A 21,530-nucleotide genomic window follows, 5' to 3' on the forward strand; every position below is an offset into this window, starting at 1 on the left:
GTACCTGATAGCAAGAAGAACCTAGTGTCCATTTCAGCAATGGAAGTCAAAGGTTTTAAGGTGGCATTCACCGATGGAAAGGTACGTGTTTGAAAATAGAATTTTCAAAGATGCTTTTACTCATGGGTTCAGGGTTGGCAATTTGTATCGAGTTGCATGATCGTCCATTAGGGACTATGTCAATTGACACATCTCATCTATAGCATCGGAGGTCTATAATGGGGCCCTACCCGAAGTGAATCAGATGGTGACTGGGATGCCTGAATTCAAAAGGAGCATGAAGGTACATGTCAGAGATGTACTGAAGGAAAATCTTACAAGGGAACCATTCCCCTCATGTAGCAAGTCCACAAGCTTGGAACAACCCGAGGGGTTTGAGATTCATCGGGAATCTCATGTATGCAGGTGGAAGAAAGCCCTCTATGGCTTGAAGCAAAACACCCCGGGCATAGTATGAGAGGTTTGATGTCTGATAAAGCTAAGATTCACTAGAAGTGAAACTGATCCAAACCATTACTTGAAGGTTGTGGATGATAGACCTCTCATACCAGCACCTTCTGAGGACGACCTATTTCTGACAGGTGCAGACACTCTCAGAAGTAAGAGAGAGTTGGATTCTGAATGTGGAATGATAAACTACAAGCCCGTGACTACCTCAAGGATCTTAACTTTCAGAAGTTATATGGTAGTGATGTTGGACCTGATTTGGGAAATGCCTTTGAGTTTCATAAACTCATTCACGTTGATGTTCTTGGTGAACTTCCGTCCGGACATATGTTTTGCAGTTAGCATGATGAGCTCATATATGGTTGAGCCTCACTAGATTGGTGCCAAGGATCTTCTGAGAAATCTTCAGGGCACAATCTCTCATGGATTGAGATACACTGCCGGAAATGTGAAGCTGCATGATTATTTGAATGTTGACTGGGCAGGCAGTGTGGAGGATCGCAAGAGCACTTCTAAGTGTTGGTTCTCTTTGGGTTCTATTTCGATATCCAGGATGAGCAGGAAGCAGAAGTCGGTTGCTATAAGCACTGCTGAGACCGAATACATAGCTACGAGTATGATCTCGTGTGAAGTTGCCTGGTTGTGGAAGCTCTCGAGTGAGCTGTTTGTACACATGATGGATACCACTGTGATCCTCTGTGTCAACCAGGGAGAAATTCGATTGTTGAGGAATCCCATATTCTATGATTGCTCCAGCAGATAGACATCAGATACTACCTTATCAGGGATATGGTAAGTCAATGAGCGAGGAGGCTCCATCGCATTGAGACTGATGTACAAGTTGCAGACATTCTGTCTAAGCCCCATGGAAAGGTCAAATCTGTGACTTTCCCGAACGACTTGGAGTCGTTGAGAGACCTTCTTATAAGGGTATTGCATGCATTGAGCTCTGGGAGCTTTGGAGGGGGCTTGGGGTACTTATTGGAGCAACACACGACCATAAGGCAACTCACCCTCCCCTAATGGTGCGTTGTGTATAGGGTGAATGGCTCAGCCTTCTCCTGTGATACCCCGAGGCGACTTAGGGACAGGATGATTAGTTCTCCTGTCGAGGTATCCTACCCATGCAGTCTGGGACTCGTGGGAAGTACCTCTCATCTGATCAATGAGTAGGGAAATGGGGTTAGGGACCATAGCAGTACTATCGATGGACGTATCGTTGTATCTACCGTACTCCCTATGCTAGGATGACCTCCATTGATCTGGTATAAGTATGAGTGGTTTGATATTGATCTGGGATCAGTATGAGTGGTTTGAGACACTCTCTTGTGATATTGATCTGGGATCAATAAAACTAACTTCGACTCAGTGGAGAATGGTATGAGACATTCTCAATCAATTCTTCTTCTTCGTGGTTCAGCAGAACAAGCTCAGCAGGGCACTGATGGAGAAAATAGTATAGTCGGACATATGGATCAGCGGATGGAGTTCTCCCTAATTGAAAGGGAGTGTTAAAATTGGCAACTAGGGCCAAACTCCCTGTGGGTCATCTTATTAATGGCAGCTGATATTTTTCTTGGATCCCTCTCATCGAGAGGTGTAGGATTGATCCAAAGATCATCCGATTCCGATAAGTATTCATAGAGATATGAATTTATTTATGTTATGGGACAATTCGTCAAGGTTGGCCAACAACCAAATAAACCCCACATGTGCTCAACGTTTTAGTATAAATAGAGGTGCCTTGAAAGTCATTTGGACACACAAACTTGGGATCTCTTCCTCTCTACTTGTCTTTGGGTTTTAGTAGGAGGAGAGATCCTAAGGGATAACGTTGCCCTAATGGAGAAAGGTTCTACGCTATCTAGAGGGTTCTACGCTATCTAGAGGGAGTGCCTTAGGCTCTACGCTGCCCTAATGAAGAAGCCCTAATTAGCCTTAATGCGGTCACGGAGGAGACTACTATAGCGCAGCAAGGCGAAGTTCTAAACTGCCCTCAACGTTGATCTAGAAGAGACCTAAGCCATTGTCTTAAAGAAGAGACCTAGCCCTAGTCGCAAATCTAAATGGAGCCACAAACTAGCCCTAGTTGCAGTCATGATAAAAGCCCTAGCTGCAGGTGGAAAGGAGACTCGGCCGCAAATGGAGGAGAGCTCTAGCAGCAGTTAAGGTAGAGATTTGGACGCAGTCAAAGAAGGCCTAAATCCGCAGTTAAAGGAGACCTATATAGGAGGCCTAAGTCCACAGTAAAGAGAGGCCAGATTCATAGCAATTGAGGAGACCTATACACAGCTAGAAAAGGAGACCTAGCCACATAAGAAGGACCCTATGTGTGTTGTAGGTGACAGCATGGAAATCTATGTGTGTTGTAGGTGTTACAGTGGGACAGCAGTATAGTTGTACATGATGCAATACATGGACAGCAAGTACATGAAACAGTGCATGGAGCAACAAGGTACAACATGTCTAGCTGGGACAGCTAGTGCATGGAGCAGCGAGGTACAACATGTCTAGATGGGACAACTAGTACATGGAGCAACAAGGTATAGCATGTCTAGATGGGGCAGCTAGTGCATGGAGCAACGAGGTACAACATGTCTAGATGGGACAGTTAGTGCATGGAGCAGCAAGGTACAACATGTCTAGATGGGACAGCTAGTACATGGAGCAACAAAGTACAACACGTCTAGATGGGACAACTAGTACATGGAGCAGTACAACACGTCTAGATGGGACAGCTAGTACATGGAGCAGCAAGGTACAAAATGTCTAGATGGGACAGCTAGTACATGGAGTAGCAAGGTACAACATGTCTAAATGGGACAGCTAGTACATGGTGCAGCGAAGTACAGCAATGGTACTTGGGACAGCAATGAAGATTGATGGAGCAAGCAAATGGGACAGCAGTATGGCAAACATGGAATGGAAATGTCACTAACAGTGGGACAGCAATATGGTACATGGGACAACAGTGGCATCATAAGGTGCAGCAGTATGATGTGTACACCATGGTCAGAGGTCCAGCAATGTGATGATGTGTACAGCATGGTCATGAGGTCCAGCAATGTGATGATGGGTGCAGCATGGAGCAGCACGGTGAGGTGCAGCATGATGACGAGATGCAGCTCAATGATAGGTGAAGGATCGCCTTGGAGAATCAGTTGAAGCAACATGTCTTCCACTGATCTCATGTAGAGATGATCTATTCTCTATCTAGAAAGTCTAAGCGTTGACTTCGGTTGTAAATGTACTATCTCTCTCTCTCTCTGTTGAACTATTGAAGAACATATATGAAGAATTGATCAAGGGTTTCCCTAGATTGGGGTTTGTCCCTAGCTAGTGCCACATCTTGTGTCCTCTTGTCTTGGCTTGTCTTCTGCGATTTATGTTTATGTTCTATGATCTATATGCAGTTTACTTTAATGCTGATGTGATTGCTAATCTGGAAAAGATATTGAGCTAACTGTGAAAATTGAAATAAATTGCTCTAAGCATAGAACATACCTAAAATTAACAAGTCTGCATCAGGGGTAAGAGTGGTAGTAAGATCCTTGCAAAGGTTCATCACCACCTTGTATGAAATTGGCCTAACCAAGGGTATTCACGAAGGGCTAGAAGTGTTGATCCTAGAAGTTCAAAAGTCTTTGCCATGCTATGGTTGATCAATTGGATGCCTAATCCTTAGGTTATTTGGTGACTAGAGTGAACCATTTGTTGTGTGTTTTGTGTTCTATCCCTCGCATCACTTAGCTTGAACCCTTCTTGGGGGGCACCTAGTTCAATTGACGGCATTAGTTAAGTGGAAAATTATTAAATTTCCATGAAACTCTACAACTACTTAGATAAATATATGAAAATTGAAATCCAGTTTACTTTCACCAAGATACAAAGTCTCTTAACAATTTATAAGCAACGAAATAAAACACAGATAAAAACACATACACAAATTGACACACTTGTTTTCTCAGGAAACCCAACAGGGAAAACCTGCGTCCTTGATGTGGCTATTTTATTGATTATTCTTGAGCACTTGGATCTATTACAAAGCAATTTGTCTCTTTGAGAAAGCATTATGCTTCTCTTAGAAATCTCAATTAACACAATTGATCTTGCCTTGCCTTGACCCTCGTTGATCTCAACCCTCTAGCACACAATTGTTCCCCTGCTGCCTCCTTGACTTGTTCTGCAAAACCTACTTGCTTTTGCTTGATCTTTGCGCACTAGAGGCTCCTTAATTGTTGCGCACTAGGTCCCTATTTCCTAGGACGCATGAGCCCCTATTCTCTAGCGCAAATCAGGGCCTATTTTATAGGGAAATTCCTTATTTCCTTGCCCACTTCCTGCCTCCTATTCTTTAGGACCCCAGCTCCTATTCACTGTGCACAATCACCTCCTAAATCTTTGCACACTTGTTCCTCGTATTCCTTAGGACACAATTCCTATACTCTCCACAATCAAGGATCTTTTCACAAACTCGTGAGCTATCTTATTATACAACCTTGTACACAAAACTATATCATTCCTTGTGCCTTCTTCCTCCTCTTTATAGACCCAATTCTTGTTAAGGAATCAGAAAGGCAGAAAGATTTTCTTATTTTGAGAATTAATTTTTCATTCTTTGTATTCTTATTATCTTCCTTTTTGTCTTCTTTTATCTTCTTATCATTAAGCAACTACCAAATCATAAAAGCAAGAAGATCAAAAATAAGAAAGGACACAGTATGTAGGCTCTCAACCAGGGCAAAACCCCTCTTCTAGGGAAACCCAAAAACTTCTCTTCTCTTCTTCAAGAACCAAATCAAATGAGACAACCAAGCCCTTTAGACCAATGTTAAGACCTCGTCCAATCCACAAAATCAGCCTGCCAAGAAGATTAGTCAAACTCTAGTCAATTTATCCCAAAAGTCAACACAAGCCAGTCTTCCCAAAACAATTCAACAAGGGTCTCGACCCTCTCTGCAACTCCCGCAATTCAGCCTGCACCTCGCACTTCTACCTCATATTTCTTCGCACATAACAGAAAATGAGCAGGTTTTGGTTCCTCTCTTCTTCGCTTGGACTCCTTACTTCTTGTAATGTTAAGACCTTCCTCCTTACCTACCTTCGCACTTCTTTCTTCACTTAAGATTGCATATCAAAGTCTTCTTGAATTAGATGCTACAATAGGTCAAACTCATTGTTTATATATAGTGGTTGAAGCTCCTTTATGAGGTTGACTTGGCAGAGGAGGCACAAATTACATTTTTGACACAAAAAAAAAAATTCTTCTTTGATACAATAATCCCAAGAAGGGTCTAATACAAGATCACAAGGAAAATGGCTCATGATAAAAACCCTAGAAGCACACAATGGGTGCTTTGACCTAGAAATATAATAAATTGAGCATGAAACCCATGCTTATAAAATAATAATTTTCTTTTCTTTTACAATAATTTTTCTTTTTCTTTCTTTTGACAAATACATAAGAATTACATCATGTCATGAGCTAGACAACAATTATGAAGACCGATACTAGTTACATTTCTCAACACTCCCTCTTAACTAGGGAGGTATTCATAATTGTTCAACCAATACAAGGTTGACCTCAATTTGAAATGTTCCAAGAAGAGTACAATAGCATACACAATGTTAGATACCATCAAGGCCAAAAACTGCCAAGGTATCAATCCAACAAGGACTAAGGTGTCATCAATGCAACTTGCCACTAGAGGTACCATCAAGCTACAGCCCTGGTATCAATCCAACTAGATATAGATACCATTTAAGCCTTTATCCCAAGACACCAAACCTCACAAGGATCTAGGTATCATCAAGGTCAAACACTAAAACGAAGCTCCATAAGACCAAGATACCCTTCCACACCAGGATCTAGACATCATCAAGGCTAAACAATAACTGAGATCTCAATACCAACCAGGCCAAGTTGTCCTCCCAAGTACAATCATACTGGCACGCAATCTAAGGTACTCATCTCTTCCTATCAACAAAATCAATCCAAACATGCTTATCAAATATTCAAAACTTCTCAGGGAGAGATCAACACACCAGTTACTTGTTAATCCATTAGAACATATTGTAGCCTCATGACCCCAACCAGTATCAAACTTCCAATATGTTGGTTCTTGTTATCAATATGCTAGCATAAAATTTGGGGTCCTCAACCATTTTGATGCTACCTAATTCATCATAATATCCAAACAAATCTCGACGAAAGCTTCCTTTTTCCAACCTCTCAAGCAGCACCAAACTCAGCCTCAGCACTTCTCAAAACATCCGAGTCTTTATTCACAACTTCATCAAACAAGAGTAACCATCAGCAGTGCTTTAGCCATTCTCCAATCTTATTTTTTCTTCATAGTCTTTATTATCCATAATGTCCTTTTCAACTATGGAGGATATACACTTTCCTTCATCCAAGCTCCCTCTCAACTAAGGATAAGTCCATCATCAACAACTTTATTCTTCCAGCTACACAGGCTCTTTCTTTTGCATCATCATATCATTAGAGAACTTCGATCTTCCAAAACATCATTCCTTTTATCTTCATATGGAAACAAGGTCATCTTTTAATCACCAATGTAAACTTCAATGTCATCAAGATTCTTACAGCTCCCTCTTTCCATCATGCTCAACATCATCATAAAGTCATCATCAAGTATGAGGTAGGCAACCTCTTGAAAACTATGTACCTACAAATTTAACAAGTACAACCAAGCACAAATATATATGTACAAGAGCATGAAATTAACTTCAATCTAGGATTATCATGTCATCACAAAGACAGTATCTAGGGTTATCAAAACTTTAAACAAGAAATTAAACCATAGATATCCAACAATTAAACCATGTAAGAGTATCAACCATAGAGGAAGCATTTACACCTAGGGTTACACTTTCATGCCCTAGACTTTTACATCAACCTTTGCTAGGGTTTTGTCATAAACCCGAGATACAGTTATCAAACCCTAAATTGCTAGGGTTTTATCGAAGAGAACAAATAGCAAAAGATAGTTATTATGAGGGTTGATTTAATCTAGAGATCAAACACCCTAACAAGATAAGAATCTTTATGATTCTATAGCAAAACTTCAAACATAAGAGAGTTATTAATATAAAGCAAATTTAAAGACAAAATGATTGTACCTCCTTTCATGATGAAGACTTGCTACAAATCTTATAATCTTAAAATACCTTGAGTTTCTTTCTTTACAAACCTTGAAGGCTTTCTTTGCAACAAAGCTTATAACTCAAGTCTTCCTTTTGGAGGCTCTCTCTGAATCTGGCCACAATCCTTTCTTTAGAATATTCTTGTAAACCTTCTTTCAAAGAAAACACAGAAAGGATTATGAACAAGTAACAAAAATAAACCTAAATATATAGAGGGAATCAACAAGATAGAAATAAGGAATACTTATCTTTTGGGAAAAGTAGAAGCTCCCTCTTGATCTAGAACCTGCTCACCAATCTTGTTTACATTAACATCAAGGGTTAGATCTACTTCTTACAATGGAAATGATTAGATAAGGTTGTGTTCTTAGAGTTTCCTTTTAATCCAAGCTTGCTAGGGTTTTCAAACCCTAGATACCAAAATGCATACAAGTGGGTTAGTAGCAAAATCCTAATGATATTATTGATAAGCCTTCTATGCATGAGATTACATTTTCTAGCCTTCATATGCAAGGAGATATTTTAAATGTTAACATGCCAATGAGCTATATATAGGTCCTTATGATGCACTACTATATTTACAAGAGATCATTAGATTATTATTTATATGCATTACAAATAAACAAGGTTTATACGTACCTTCTCCAATCTTACCTTATCCTTGCAAAGAATTGATCCTTTGACCTTTTTCTTCAGTTAATGTGTGTCATCTTTCTTCAACATAGATGTTTCAGAACTTGAAAGCTTCAGTGTATTAGATAGTACTATTCCATAGATGCACATCATCCTTTTGTGTTGCCTCATATATCTTGCTTAATCTTTTAAGTAATATTCTCTTCACATAACAAAGATGTAGAAACTTGGAATAGGAAGGTACCCAAAGAAGATAGATTTCCATAGACTTCATGTTTTCAAACACAAGGATGCAGATATGGATTAGGTCAGACCATCCTCCATTTGAATTCATTGCTTTACTGATATCATTTTTCATTCTTAGGTGACACACTTCAAATGCCTCTTAATACTTAGATCATAAATTCAGACAAAACCACTAGCTCAGAGATCTCAAATACTTCTCCAAATGTAGAGACAATTTTTCATTATTACGGAATTATGTAACAGTTCTTTCGAATTGTCTTCAGGGCTTGTAATCCTTTGAAGCTCATATGAGGGCGGACTTGAGATTGAGTTATAGGATGGAAGACTTAGGATAATACGCCTCAAGTCACATTTTGATTCAGAGCTTGCTATGATGCAGAGATTTGGACTATATTCATCTTCTTCATGCCATGTAATCTGGGGTTTGGTCATTTTCTTTAATACTTCAACATTCTTGTTTGTCAATCAATCTATGTTTTGTGACTTTCTCTGAAGTAGCATCAAGAATTTGATCAACATTTCCTTTATATGGATGAACCTTGGTTTTGGCCACCTTTCAACAGAACTTCGGACTTGCTCTTCAACTTTGTCCTCCTGTAGTATTGTCTTCTTGACATTACAAAAAGCTTGGATGTGTCCCTCACACTTCGAATTGATTCCTCTTTGTTGCTCTCTAACTTTCGTGAACCTTGCTTAAGATGATAAGGGTTATTGATTCTCAAGCTGCCTTTTTCCTCTTCACCTTAGCTCTGATACCATGTTAGGAAATCTGAAAGGCGAAAAGATTTCCTTATTTTGATAATTACTTGTGATTTCTTAGTATTCTTATTATCTTCTTTTTTGTCTTCTTTTATCTTCTTATCATCAAGCAACTGCCAAAACATAAAAGCATGAAGATCAAAATAATAAAGGACATTGTACATAGGCTCCCAACGAAGGCAAAACCCCTCTTCTAGGGGAAAACCCAAAAATTCTCTTCTCTTCTTCAAGAACCAAATCAAATGAGATAACCAAGACCTTTAGACCAAAGTTTAGACCTCCTCCAATCCACCAAATCAGCCTCCCAAGAAAATTAATCAAACTCTATTCAATTTCTCCCAAGAGTCAACACAAGTCAGTCTTCCCAAAACAAGTCAACAAGAGTCTCGGCCCTCACTACAACTCCTACAATTTGGCCTGCACCTTTGCACTTCTACCTCAGATTTCTTCGCACGTGTGACATAAAATGAGCATGTTCTGGTTCCTCTCTTCTTCACTTGGACTCCTTCCTTCTTGCAATGGTAAGACCTTCCTCCTTAGCTACCTTCACGCTTCTTTCTTTGCTGAAGATTGCAGATCAAACTCTTCTTGAATTAGATGCCACAATAGGTCAAACTCACTGCTTATATATAGTGGTCGAAGCTCCTTTATGATGTCGTCGACTTGACTGTTCTTGAGGCCGACTTTGTGGAGGAGGCACAAATTACATTTTTGACACAAAAATAAAATTCTTCTTTGATACAATAAGCCCAAGAAGTGTCTAATACAAGATGACAAAGACAATGACTCATGACACAAACTGTTAATTTTAGTTAACAATGGTATGTTCTATGCTTAGCACAATTACTTCAATGTTCCTTAACAGCCCAATGACAATTTCAATTTATTTTTCCGATAGCAATCACATTAACCATTAATCACATTGATAGTAAAAGTAGATATAACATGAAACAAAATGCAGAAGACAAGCCAAGACAAGAGGACACCAGATTTGGCGGATGTCAGGGAAAAAACCACAATGTGGGGAAAACCCTTTGATCAAATCTTCTTAATATTATATCAAATGTTCAGCAAAGAGAGAGAGTACAAAAGCAAAATGACTTGCAAATCACAGTCAAAACAACCTTGTCAATTCTGCAGTCAAACTCAGCCCTAACCAGAAAGTCAAAGATGGTCAACGCAATAATCAAACTTGCCTCCTTGAGCTTGGTCAACCTTAGTCAAATTCGGGATTCCTTGTTATTCCAATTTGGCCCATAACAATCAACAAAACTGCAATCCAAGTTTGTCAACCCTGTGATCAAACAGGCCTGAGGTCAACGTAGGTCAGAGTCTTCCTTTTGCCTCGGTTTCTGTGCCCAAAAATGTTGCCTGCTGAGACAAAAAATACCTTGAAAATCGAAGTCAAAGGATGCCAAGAAAGTCAAAGTCAACATTGGTCAGCGTTGGTCAAACTGCAGAAAAGTCTGAAATTTTCAGCCCTATAATTCTGTCTAGAAATTCGTCCTCCTTGTGCCACACATGTGAGAGAGAGAGAATGCCCAATGTTGTACGAACCAATGAGAGGAGAGAGAAGAATGTGTGAGTGATGATGATGCCAAATGAGGTGAGAGGGCACTTGTATTTATACAAGTCATTGAGGGTGAAGAGTCATGTCCATTGGGCTTCATGAGCCTACATGATGATGTGGCCGACCTGAACAATTTGCACATGTGTGGGCATAAATTCAAAAACACACTTCTGCTTGTCCAAATTGGATGATCTTTATATCAATTTTGGTCCTCTCGAAAAGAGGAATTTAATGCAATCATCATCTCCATCAAATGAGCTGTCCCAAGGTGGAATTTGGCCCTAGTTGCCAATTTTAACACAAACCCTAGAAGCACACAATGGGTGCTTTGACCTAGAAATATAATAAATTGAGCATGAAACATATGCTTATAAAATAATAATTTTCTTTTCTTTTACAATAATTTTTCTTTTTCTTTCTTTTGACTAGTACATAAGAATTACATCATGTCATGAGCTAGACAACAATTATGAAGACCGATACTAGTTACATTTCTCAACAATTCGAACATGCAAGGAGCCCCAGTTCAAATTTAGAACTCCAATTCTAATTGACAAGTTAACTAAGAGTCCAATTGATTCTCTCTCCAGTCAATACTTGGAGTATTAGCTCATTCTCCCTTCAATCAACACTAAAGACTACTCGCTCTAACTAAACTTGTAAGTGCCACCTCGTTTTGAAGTCAAATTGATGAAGACTCCACTAAAATGAAGCTCCAACTCTATGCATGTAAACTTGATGATTATTCTAGTAAACTGGAAATAAACTCATCCTAATTAAAGTCTAACTCATGAGCTCGCACTCATAATGAGAGAAAGACAACTTGAGGTCTTTACTGGCTAAGACACAAGCCAGGAGACCTTTACTCGCTACATTTTCAACAAAAATCAACCCTTAGTTGTGATTTCCTCGTTGATTTACAAGTATGATTCAAAGACTAGTCTAGACAAGTCATTGGTCATTGTCAAAGGAAGGGACTACAAGTAACTTATGAGTTATTCCCACTATTACAATTACTATTGATGACTTGTTTTTTCTATAACCATGTTAGTACTCTTTATTAGTAGATTAATAATATTCTTAGGTAGCTACCCTTGCTGATTTCAAGATTGATTAGATTGAATTTGAGTTGTTTGCTTGAAGTTTTTGAAGAAGATTGTTAAGGCATGTAGAACACTCCTAGGAAGAAACGTTGTTAGAAGCAAGTGCCTACTACAACTTAGCAACACTTGTTACAACATGAGCTCGTAATCCTAAACAACCTATCTTGCTTCCTAAGTTCTAGCCACTTCACATGCTTTCCATGTGGCAAGGGTACTAGTGTGCTCAACTATATCATGTCTAACTAAGACCTTCTCTCCCTTACTTGCCAATTATTGGTCATGCCTATCACTCTGGTTGACCATGCCTTACTTTTCCTTTCCCACTAATCTTAGCCCCCCTTCCCTTGCCATCTCTCTCAAGTCCACGTCAAACCACATTTTTTTTAACAGGGAGATTAAGAGGTTTGCTCATCCCATCTCCTCCAATTGCACCTTCCCCCCACTTCCCAATTCTCCCCTTTCTAGTTGGCTTCTGACACATGTGAGTGCATCTGCTCAACCATTTGAGAAGTGAACTAAAGATCCTACCCTCATTTCCCCCCCCCCATCCTCCCCCTTTCATTTGGCACATGCCCGATGAACCAGTGGTGTGTCAAGGAATGTAAACCCATCCATGGCCAGACTTTGGTATTCCTTTAGCCATGCTACTCCTATCCCAATATCAGGGAATTATATCATCACCTCCTCCACCACAAGAAATGTTTCTTTATTTCAATGAGAAGCAATGAACTATGTGTCTCTTAACCACTCTCCCAAATATTTATGCACATCCTCCTTCCTTACAACTCCACTCCTCCCCCAAACCTTAACCCATAATTATTATTCTCGCATTCCTTCAACCTTTATGATGTCCCTGGGTGGCCCCAAATTCAGTCACATTTCCCTATCTTCATGCCATCTATTCTCCTATAAAAACCAACAAAGGAAATCGTGAAAGTGATAACTACAAGCAAAGCAATAGATAAGGAGGATTTTGTGCAAAGTTCTACAAACATGGCCTCTTGATTTTCATATTGAGGAGTCATTGAATCATGCAATATGTGCAAGGTTCCCAAAGACATGGGTCACAACACACCATCCACTCAATTCACAAAATCAGGGCATAATGTCAATTCAAACAACTATACGACAATTATGGTTGGTCACACGTTCTCTAAGCTCTATGCGCCTTTCGAAACAACTATAGGACAATAATGGCTAGTCACAAATTCTCTAAGATTTATGCTATCACCCTCCATTTGAAGCTCCCGAATGAGCTCGAGAGGAGACTCCATTTAGCTACTCAAACAACTCATCAAACCATAAGTCACACGTTTTTTCCCTCAAGACATTATTAACAAGGAAAAGTCCAACTTTTCAAAAGTCTATTGTTGTGTTGCAGATGTTCATAAGGTGTTCAAAGTCTTCTCGCCTTAGCCTACGACATTAACAGAGCTTCTAGCAAACCCTAACCCTGGTATTATTAAATCCTTGCACATATATGTCCTCATATTTACTTCCTAGATTCATTTTCAATGTTCATGGTGCTTTGGTTTTTTACTCTTAGCTTGTAGATATCAACTATCATTTTTAGATCTACTTTGATATATTGCTTTATGTGGGAATCACATTTGCACTCCCGCATTGTATCGACTCTTATCCAAGGATAATTTTAGGGGCGAATGTTCGCCCTTTGGCGAAATTAAGGGTTTTAAATTTTTAGTGGGCGAATATTTTGTATCATAGTACATTTTTACAAATCACCTCAAATAGCCCACCTTATTTTAAGGGAGAGGGTAAAAAAGGTAAATTTAGCCCTTGAAATTAGGACTTACAACCTTCCATTCGCCCATTTTCAAGAATAGGTTTTATTTAAGTGAATCCATTCGCCATTTTCAAGAATAGGTTTTATTTAAGTGAATCCTATGGGCCAAATACCATATTTATAAAAGAGGAATGGTAAATTAATAAAAATATAAATAAATGAGAGGTATGGTAAATAAATAAAACATTTTTTATATTTACTCCATAAGTCACCTTATATACATGTAAGGGTGTAAACAAATAAAAATATAAGTAAAGTGGAGGTATGGTAAATAAATAAAACGTCTTTTTATACTTACTCAAAAGGTATGGTAAATAAATAAAAATATAAATAAACTAGACTTATCGTAAATAAATAAAACCTCTTTTTATATTTAGTCCATAACCCTCGTTCTATTTATGAAGGCTCAAGAAAGAGGTTTTATTTAAGTGAATCCTATGGGTCAAATACCATATTTGTAAAAGAGGTATGGTAAATTAATAAAAATATAAATAAACTAGAGGTATGGTAAACAAATAAAACATTTTTTTATATTTACTCCATAAGTCACCTTATATTTACGAACACTCAAAAAATGGGTTATATTTAGGTGAAACCTATGGCCAAAATACTATGGGACAAATACCATGGACTAGATTGTTATTAATACCATGCAAAAAACCATTATTAACCCTAATATTAGAATTAATAAAAATAAAAATGGCACATGGTATTGACCCATGGTATTCACCAAAATGGCACATGGTATTGACCCATGGTATTCACCTGGAATGTAGCCTATTTAAATGGGGGAATTAAACCAGCATGTAGCCTATGCTAAGATTCACTAGGACTTTACAAAGTTTTATTATTTAGTGAAAGACTCGCCAAGATCTTACAAGATTTTATAATTGAGTAAAATATTCGCCATGCCTGGTGAGAGATTCGCCAAAAAATTATATATACATATTATATTATTGATAAAATCGCCTTTCATTTTTCCTATATACCATGGAGATTCGCCCATTTATTATATTTATAAATTTAGGGGGGGTTCTTAAAATTTTCCCTGCTCTTATCTACTCAGCGGTCCCATTGACCTACTTTTGTGGCCATTAGTCAAACATTAATAAAATGATATTATCTTATCTCTTTTTATCTACATAGTATTAACCATGTGTGAACTCGTCAAAATATTGACCATTTGACGTAGAAACAAAGTCAAATGAATGATCTTGCTCCATTCCAACATAGTTTCCTCAAACATTTGGGTTGTTGGACGAATTGCATGGAAAGTCCAGGAAATCAAATGATGTTACTAGTTCATGCATTTTTGCCATTCCTTTTCCTTACAGCTATTTTCTAGAGAAAGACATTAATAGCAAAATTCCTATGAAAAGACTCTTCCCATTAGTCCTTTGAGAATGGATATTAGATGACATTTTTTACTAAATGAGAAGAAGGTAAACGGATATGTTCTTCCATTGCAAACATAACAAGGTAAAGTTCCCAATTTGCGATTACTATTGGAGGTGAAGTTCTCTGGCCAGGGACATCATTGCACTGACAGGCACTCTCCAGCCCAGTATGGTAGAGATGATGTAATGTAATGTCATGTTTAACATTTTAACTCGGTCAAAATACATAAAATAATAACAATAATTATTATTAGTATTATTATATTTATAATTAATTATAATAAATAATTAAACCAGCCTAGATCCATCTTAAATCCGGATCTACCAAGCGCCAAGAGGGATCAAATCTCTTGAAATGCAAACCTCTTTTAGAGTGAAAAGAGATTTGATCCCTCTCAACGCTCGGTAGATCCGGAGTTAAAATGGATCTAGGCTGATCATATTTCAAGGCAGATAATTATCGCCAAAAGCAGGGATTAGAACTATCACCCACTGTCAAACATGTTTTGCTTCAAGGTAATTATGGACAGAGTCTGAATCTTTGGCACATTCAGGCAAAGTAACAACATTCTCAATATCATAACATAACCAGATGCGATATGAGTGAATATGTCAAATGATTAGCAACATTTAATGGGCTGGAAGGTTCACTCCATATCTGAAGTTTCCCATCCTTTAGAGAAAAAATGTACCATGCACATTGCATAAGGACGTCTGCAATCATAAATAAGTTGTCTCTGCCTAATATTAGAAGAGAGAAATTCCATGCATCAGATAATGCATTTTAATTCAAACTATAGAGCGGTAACTATACTGACCTCTAAATATCTCAAACCCCAAGTGAAGCGCCTTTGCTTAGAATTTGCTGGGTTTTCATTCAATCCCCTGTACTCATAGAGACTTGTGGATGTATATACACATTTAGAGACCTTTTCATATGATGATTCAAGCGAAACGCTTCCACAAGTGACCACCTGAGCCAGAATAAAGAGGGAACCGTAAGTCCATGTTTAAGTCGAACACCTTTTATATCATAGGTTCAACCAAGAACGAATACCTTGCTTGGAAAAATCATAACATTTACGATAAGACTTGCCTTAGACTACAAAAGATAATTACCATACGACCAGCCTTAAACTACAAAGGTTATGTTCACTTTTTTTTTTCAGCAACTGGCCAAATTGACCACACCAACACTCATATAAAATAATGGAAAATTTCAAAAAAAAAATTGTATCTCAATACTTGGCAGAAGTTCCATTAGAAAAATACGATAAAGAAACTAAAAATATTTCCTCAAAAAATCCTGTAGGTTAAACTTTAAAATGCTTAAAATTTTATGATATTTTCGACACAGATAAGAACGGAAGTATTGCCTAAAACAAAACAAGATTACTCTGCGAGAACCATTTCATGCATCTAATTGCTCATCATTATTCATAAAGTACGACAGACTACTACTCTTAAAATTGCTTAAACCAACTTTGCAACAGGAATATATTTTTTTGTTCATGGATAAACCCTGGGAATTCTAGATTAAAAAATCCCAGTACAAATCCCACCAAATGCAATAAAAATTGAACAAATAAATATGAAATTCTTACTAAGAAGAGTTGCCCATTGAAGACAATCATATATTAACAAACTACTTAGAGACCAGAAGGAATTATTCCTCTTAATTATCTCTCTAGTTACGGACATGATACAAGCTCTCTACAGCAGCCTGCCCTAAAAGATATCCGTCATAAGTTCTAGATAAAAGGGCCCAATTGAAACCCTGCCAAATGCAGTAAAAGTTGAGCAGATGAATATGTTACGCTTATTGAGCAGGGCTGGCCTTGAAGTAGTTGTCCAGACTTGCCTACAAGAATTGTTGTCTTCACATATTTAATCTGCCCCATTGCTTGACCACGTGTAGCCTTGTAGGATTAATTAATATTGATTCTACAGTTTGATCAAGCACACCAAAAAAATTGCTTAGCGTAACAAGAATACAGTGAAAAAATTAGTATTCGCGTTAATTATTTGTTGGGAAAATAAATCCCCTTTTCAGATTCCCATTAAAATTCAGACTCCACAGATGTTCAACAAAAATGTCTCAGGAAGGCAAAAGAAATTAGTATCCATTCATCTTCAACTGTCTGCCAACTTGGACTTACCGCTGTAGCCGCATGTTTAAAATTCATGAAAGCATAAAGATATCTATCTGCTTGGTGATGTAAAATATATTTTGTCGGCATATTCTCCAAATTTAGTCAGAAACATTTTTCAGCCCTATATTAATATTGGGGCCTAAAAAGTCTTGATTGTATTCTGATCAATGTGAGCAAAGGAAAAAAAGAACATGGCCACAAATAGCCACCATATATCCGAAGGTTCACATATTGTTTGCATCTAAAACACTTGGAAACAATCTTTGACTTCTGAAAGAGTGAAGCTGCCCAACGAACTTATCATTGAACTAAAAAGACTACTGTAGCAGTGTAGCTTCAATTATTGGTCAATCTTAAGCAACCGTGGTCAGTCACAGGTTTGAAATCGATGGAGGAAAGAAGATTTCCTGTGATAAGTGATGTAAAATATGAGCTTTTTAGGTATAAGTTTCAATTTGGGAGGGAAAAGCTTTTCACGACCTTCAAAATACTAATGTCAAAATTCAACTGATGTTTGAAAAATATTCTTATCAATAATCAGAAAAAGAAGAAAAAGAAATTTAAACAGATAATCGCAGACATGACACATGCAAAGCACCGCCTAGCGTGGGTGTCCTGTAAAATATTTCAAAATAATTTCGCCCCCATCTAAAATCGTGCACTGTTCACTTAGTAGATCCCCCCACCAATCTGAAATTTCATGTTCAAGCAGTTCAAAAATACCATAAAAATAAAACGTCTTTTCACCTGGTTATATAAAAACATAGTTTCTTTTTTGAAGGAAAGGAAAAATATCTGTATCAAGAGAAGCAAGTTCCATTCTACAAATTAGGTAAAGTAGGGGTGATCCATTAACTCTTCGTGTGCCACTGCTTGTGCAGTGATGCATCGAATCCAGTGTTACAAAGCTCTTCCTAAGATTAGTTGACTCCCAAATTTGACTCTGCTCTTTGAGGAAATCAACTTGAGTCGGCTCTCGGCTTTGAGTCATACCCGTAATTTTGTTTCGTGAGAATGACTCCGACAAAGAAGTCAAACACAAGTCGGTTTGACTCAGAAATCCAAATCTGGTTGTCCGTCTACAAAGATAAGGAAAAAAAAACACGCATTTTGCCTTTTTGTGACCCAATTTGACAGTAAATAACCAACAGACTTGTCACCTATCCAGAATCCATAGAATTTTGTTGTATGTAGAATCAGCTATTTTTTCCTTTTTCTTTTAAATTTGGTGGTTTTTCTCCAACTTCTGATATTTTTCCAATCAACTTCTACTCAATTTCGTGGTAGATAGAATCAGTTATCTTTCATTTTTCCTAGAATATTGTATGCTTTCTTTTCCAACTTTGGAGATTCTTCTAATCAACTTTTACTCTTTGACCTGACCAAGACCAAGACAATTTTGGTTGAGCATAGTAGATTCAGTTCATTGAACACATAGAATATGGACATTAGCACAATCTCATCCAAAACCAGGTCTGAAATGCACCTCAAATTTGCAAAACTTGAGAGTCCGTATCTCAGATTCACGTAAAGGGAATGGGGTATTAAATATTGTAACTCAAGCTTCCAAACCTTGCGGACCATATCAGTCCCAGGTTTAGATGGGTCTGTGCTGGTTTTATTAAGATATTGGAAAATTATATATCAAGGACATGCCTACACATTTATATGAAAACATAGTCCCATCTGTGATATAAATACAGTATAATTTAAAAACTTTTAACACAGTGACCTTGGCATACTGTCCATCTAAAAACATATTCCCATCTGCAATAATTAATAATGTATAAGTTAAAATGCTTACCCCAGTGACCTTGACATACTGCCCTTCCTTGGCTCTCCCAAGCTCCGCATCCGTATAACCGAGCAAAACCCGAACAACTGCATCTTTTCCCCAACAAACATTCCAGACCAGAACCCCCACCACAAATCCAAAAATGGAAATGACAACAAGAAGCAAAATGGCATTGTGAACAGATATTAGAATAAAGCCCCCGGCTGTGAACCCAATGACAAACAGAGGAACCACCACACAAATTAAAACCCTAAAACCACTTGTCTTACTCAACGAATAGTTCTGGTGATCTTCATATTTTAAATGAGTCATGGACTTATTGTTTGCACTGTCAGCCTTGTCAGCTGCAGAGTCCAAGGGTTTCAACGGCCCTGTTGAAGGCACTGAAGTGAAAAGAGAACTGGAGTTCTTCTTTGAAAAATCCGCAGGTGCCGATCTCGTTTTCCGCGAAGAGGAGGAAAATGCGGAGCTTTGTGAAGGAAGAAGTTCTGAGTTCAAACCCCCAGACTCTCTGGATATTGAAAGAGGGTTGCGGTTCGGGCTTGATTTTGTCAAATCTGGGGAGTCCACGGAATCGTTGAGGAGCATTTTGCCGATTTTCGATTTCGAATGCAGCTTAAAATAGTCAAGCATAACTTACAAATGTGTGTTATAACTCTACATCGACTTCATTTTTATGGCAAAATAATGGTTGCTTACAGCCTTTCTGGATTCCATGAAGCAAAAGATTTAAAGAGTACATCTGCAGTGGGTTTCTAAACAAACAAAAGAAGCCATATTAAGAGAAAAGCTGTTTGATCCCTGAGCATATGCAGTGTTCAGTACATCAAGGCTGACATATAGTGTATATCTTCGAAAATTATGGCGTTTAAAGCGAATTTTTGGGGACTTGCATGTTCAGTAACCCACAGAGTGATCCGTACTGGGTTTTTCTCAGAAGAACCACTATTTCGGAGGAAAATTTTGCGACGATTCAAAAAATGACCACTCTCTGTGGTCGTGATGAGAAGGTGAAAGAATTTACGACAAGAAAACGTCCAGCTCTAAATGTAATGCCTGCAAAATTTAGAAGTAGGAGGCGGCTTTCGTGTTCGGCACTGTGTTAGCCGTTTGTTTTCGAATACAGTAGCGTTTTGGAAAAAAATGTGAATAATTCGATTCCTGTTTGTGTAAATAATCATGTCAGAATCTGAGACTTAAACCAACGACGTGTAAAATGACATATCATTGACTTTGAATAAATTGAATAAAGGATGTATGAATAAAAATATTTAAAAGGTAGCCCTTTTTTCCTTTTATAAAAAATTTAACTTTCCAGTACGAATGTTTTTGAAGTATGCAACATGGTTTGAGTTCAGTTCGATAATATCTATTTTTAATTTGGCTGTTTTTTTTATAAAAAAATTTATTAGTTTTCATTTGGATTTTTTTTTAGGTTTTTTATTAGTTTTGATTAGATACTACCATATATAATATAAATTAATTTTACAATATATAATATAAAATAATAATAAATCTATTAAGGTTTAAGTGATCAACTTTAAAATGGAGATAAATCTAAGTTGGTATTTTTATATTTCATAATAAATTTTTTTAGTAATTTTAAATATATTTCATCATAATAAATGGTATGCATTAGGTAATATTATAGGTTTGTAAATCAATATAGGTAAACATATCAAATGATTAACTTAAACTTATATATAATTATTTATTTTTTGTTTTTGTTTTATTTTAAATAATTTTGTTGAGAAATGACAACAATAAATCCCAGTTTAATTTATTCTTGAATTAAATTGTGCATTAAAATAGAATTTTTTTCTCATAGTAATTTGAAAATAATTAATTAAGTTTATTTAACTTAATTAATTTAGAAAATTGAATTGGAAGTCTTTTAGAAGACATGTATATGTTCTTCCTAAATTATAGGAATTAAGGATGAGTTATGAATGAGTTGTAATTAGTTAACTCAGTTTATTGAGTTAAGTCCAATTAAATTAGTTCCAATCAGTTTCAGGAACTAATAGTAAGTAAACAATGAGTTGGGACACTAGTGACTTAATTAGTGCTACTCTAGTTAACTGAAGATTCCACCATCAGAAACTCATGCATGTTGATTTTGAAAAAGACCCAGTTGAGACTAGAGTGCAGGGATAGTGTATTATTTGTTTTAAATTTTTCTGAGTTACACTAATAGTGCATGCATTCAGGAACTGATCCTTGAGGGATTGCGCTATTTTTAGAGGTTTTATTTCTCTTCAAATACAAGCTATTTCCATAGGAATTACACATTGGAATAGAGACTTGGAGAGCTTGTGAAGATGCTAAGCTTTGGCCTTGAGATTGCTTATGAGTTGGAGATTGAATTTGCTGAGTGTTAGGATTGTTCTAGAGAGAAAAAACATTGTAATTTCATCTTGATTTTCCGAATTAATACAAAACAAATAATGGGGTTT

The 21,530-nt window shown here is 37.3% G+C and overlaps 1 protein-coding gene across 2 annotated transcripts in view; it reads right to left on the reverse strand.

The window, feature by feature from the left end:
- LOC149213904 (protein SHOU4-like) overlaps window positions 1-20,249 on the reverse strand; it is a 67,972-nt gene extending 47,723 nt beyond the window's left edge. The window contains exons 1-2 of one of the 2 annotated variants that reach the window (XM_089392126.1): window positions 19,084-20,246; window positions 15,945-16,100 (exon numbers count right to left, since the gene is read on the reverse strand). In XM_089392126.1, the coding sequence (XP_089248252.1) occupies window positions 15,945-16,100; window positions 19,084-19,707 (780 nt within the window). In that variant the 5' untranslated portion in view covers window positions 19,708-20,246. Of the gene's footprint in view, window positions 1-15,944; window positions 16,101-19,083 lie in introns of both variants that reach the window. The other variant, XM_089392127.1, reaches the window with a different exon arrangement.
- Window positions 20,250-21,530: the final 1,281 nt, after the last annotated feature.

This window comes from Pinus tabuliformis, chromosome 1_1 (genome assembly GCF_031772625.1).
Source record: "Pinus tabuliformis cultivar Carrire ecotype Pingquan chromosome 1_1, CPIR1, whole genome shotgun sequence".
Taxonomy (NCBI): domain Eukaryota; kingdom Viridiplantae; phylum Streptophyta; class Pinopsida; order Pinales; family Pinaceae; genus Pinus; species Pinus tabuliformis.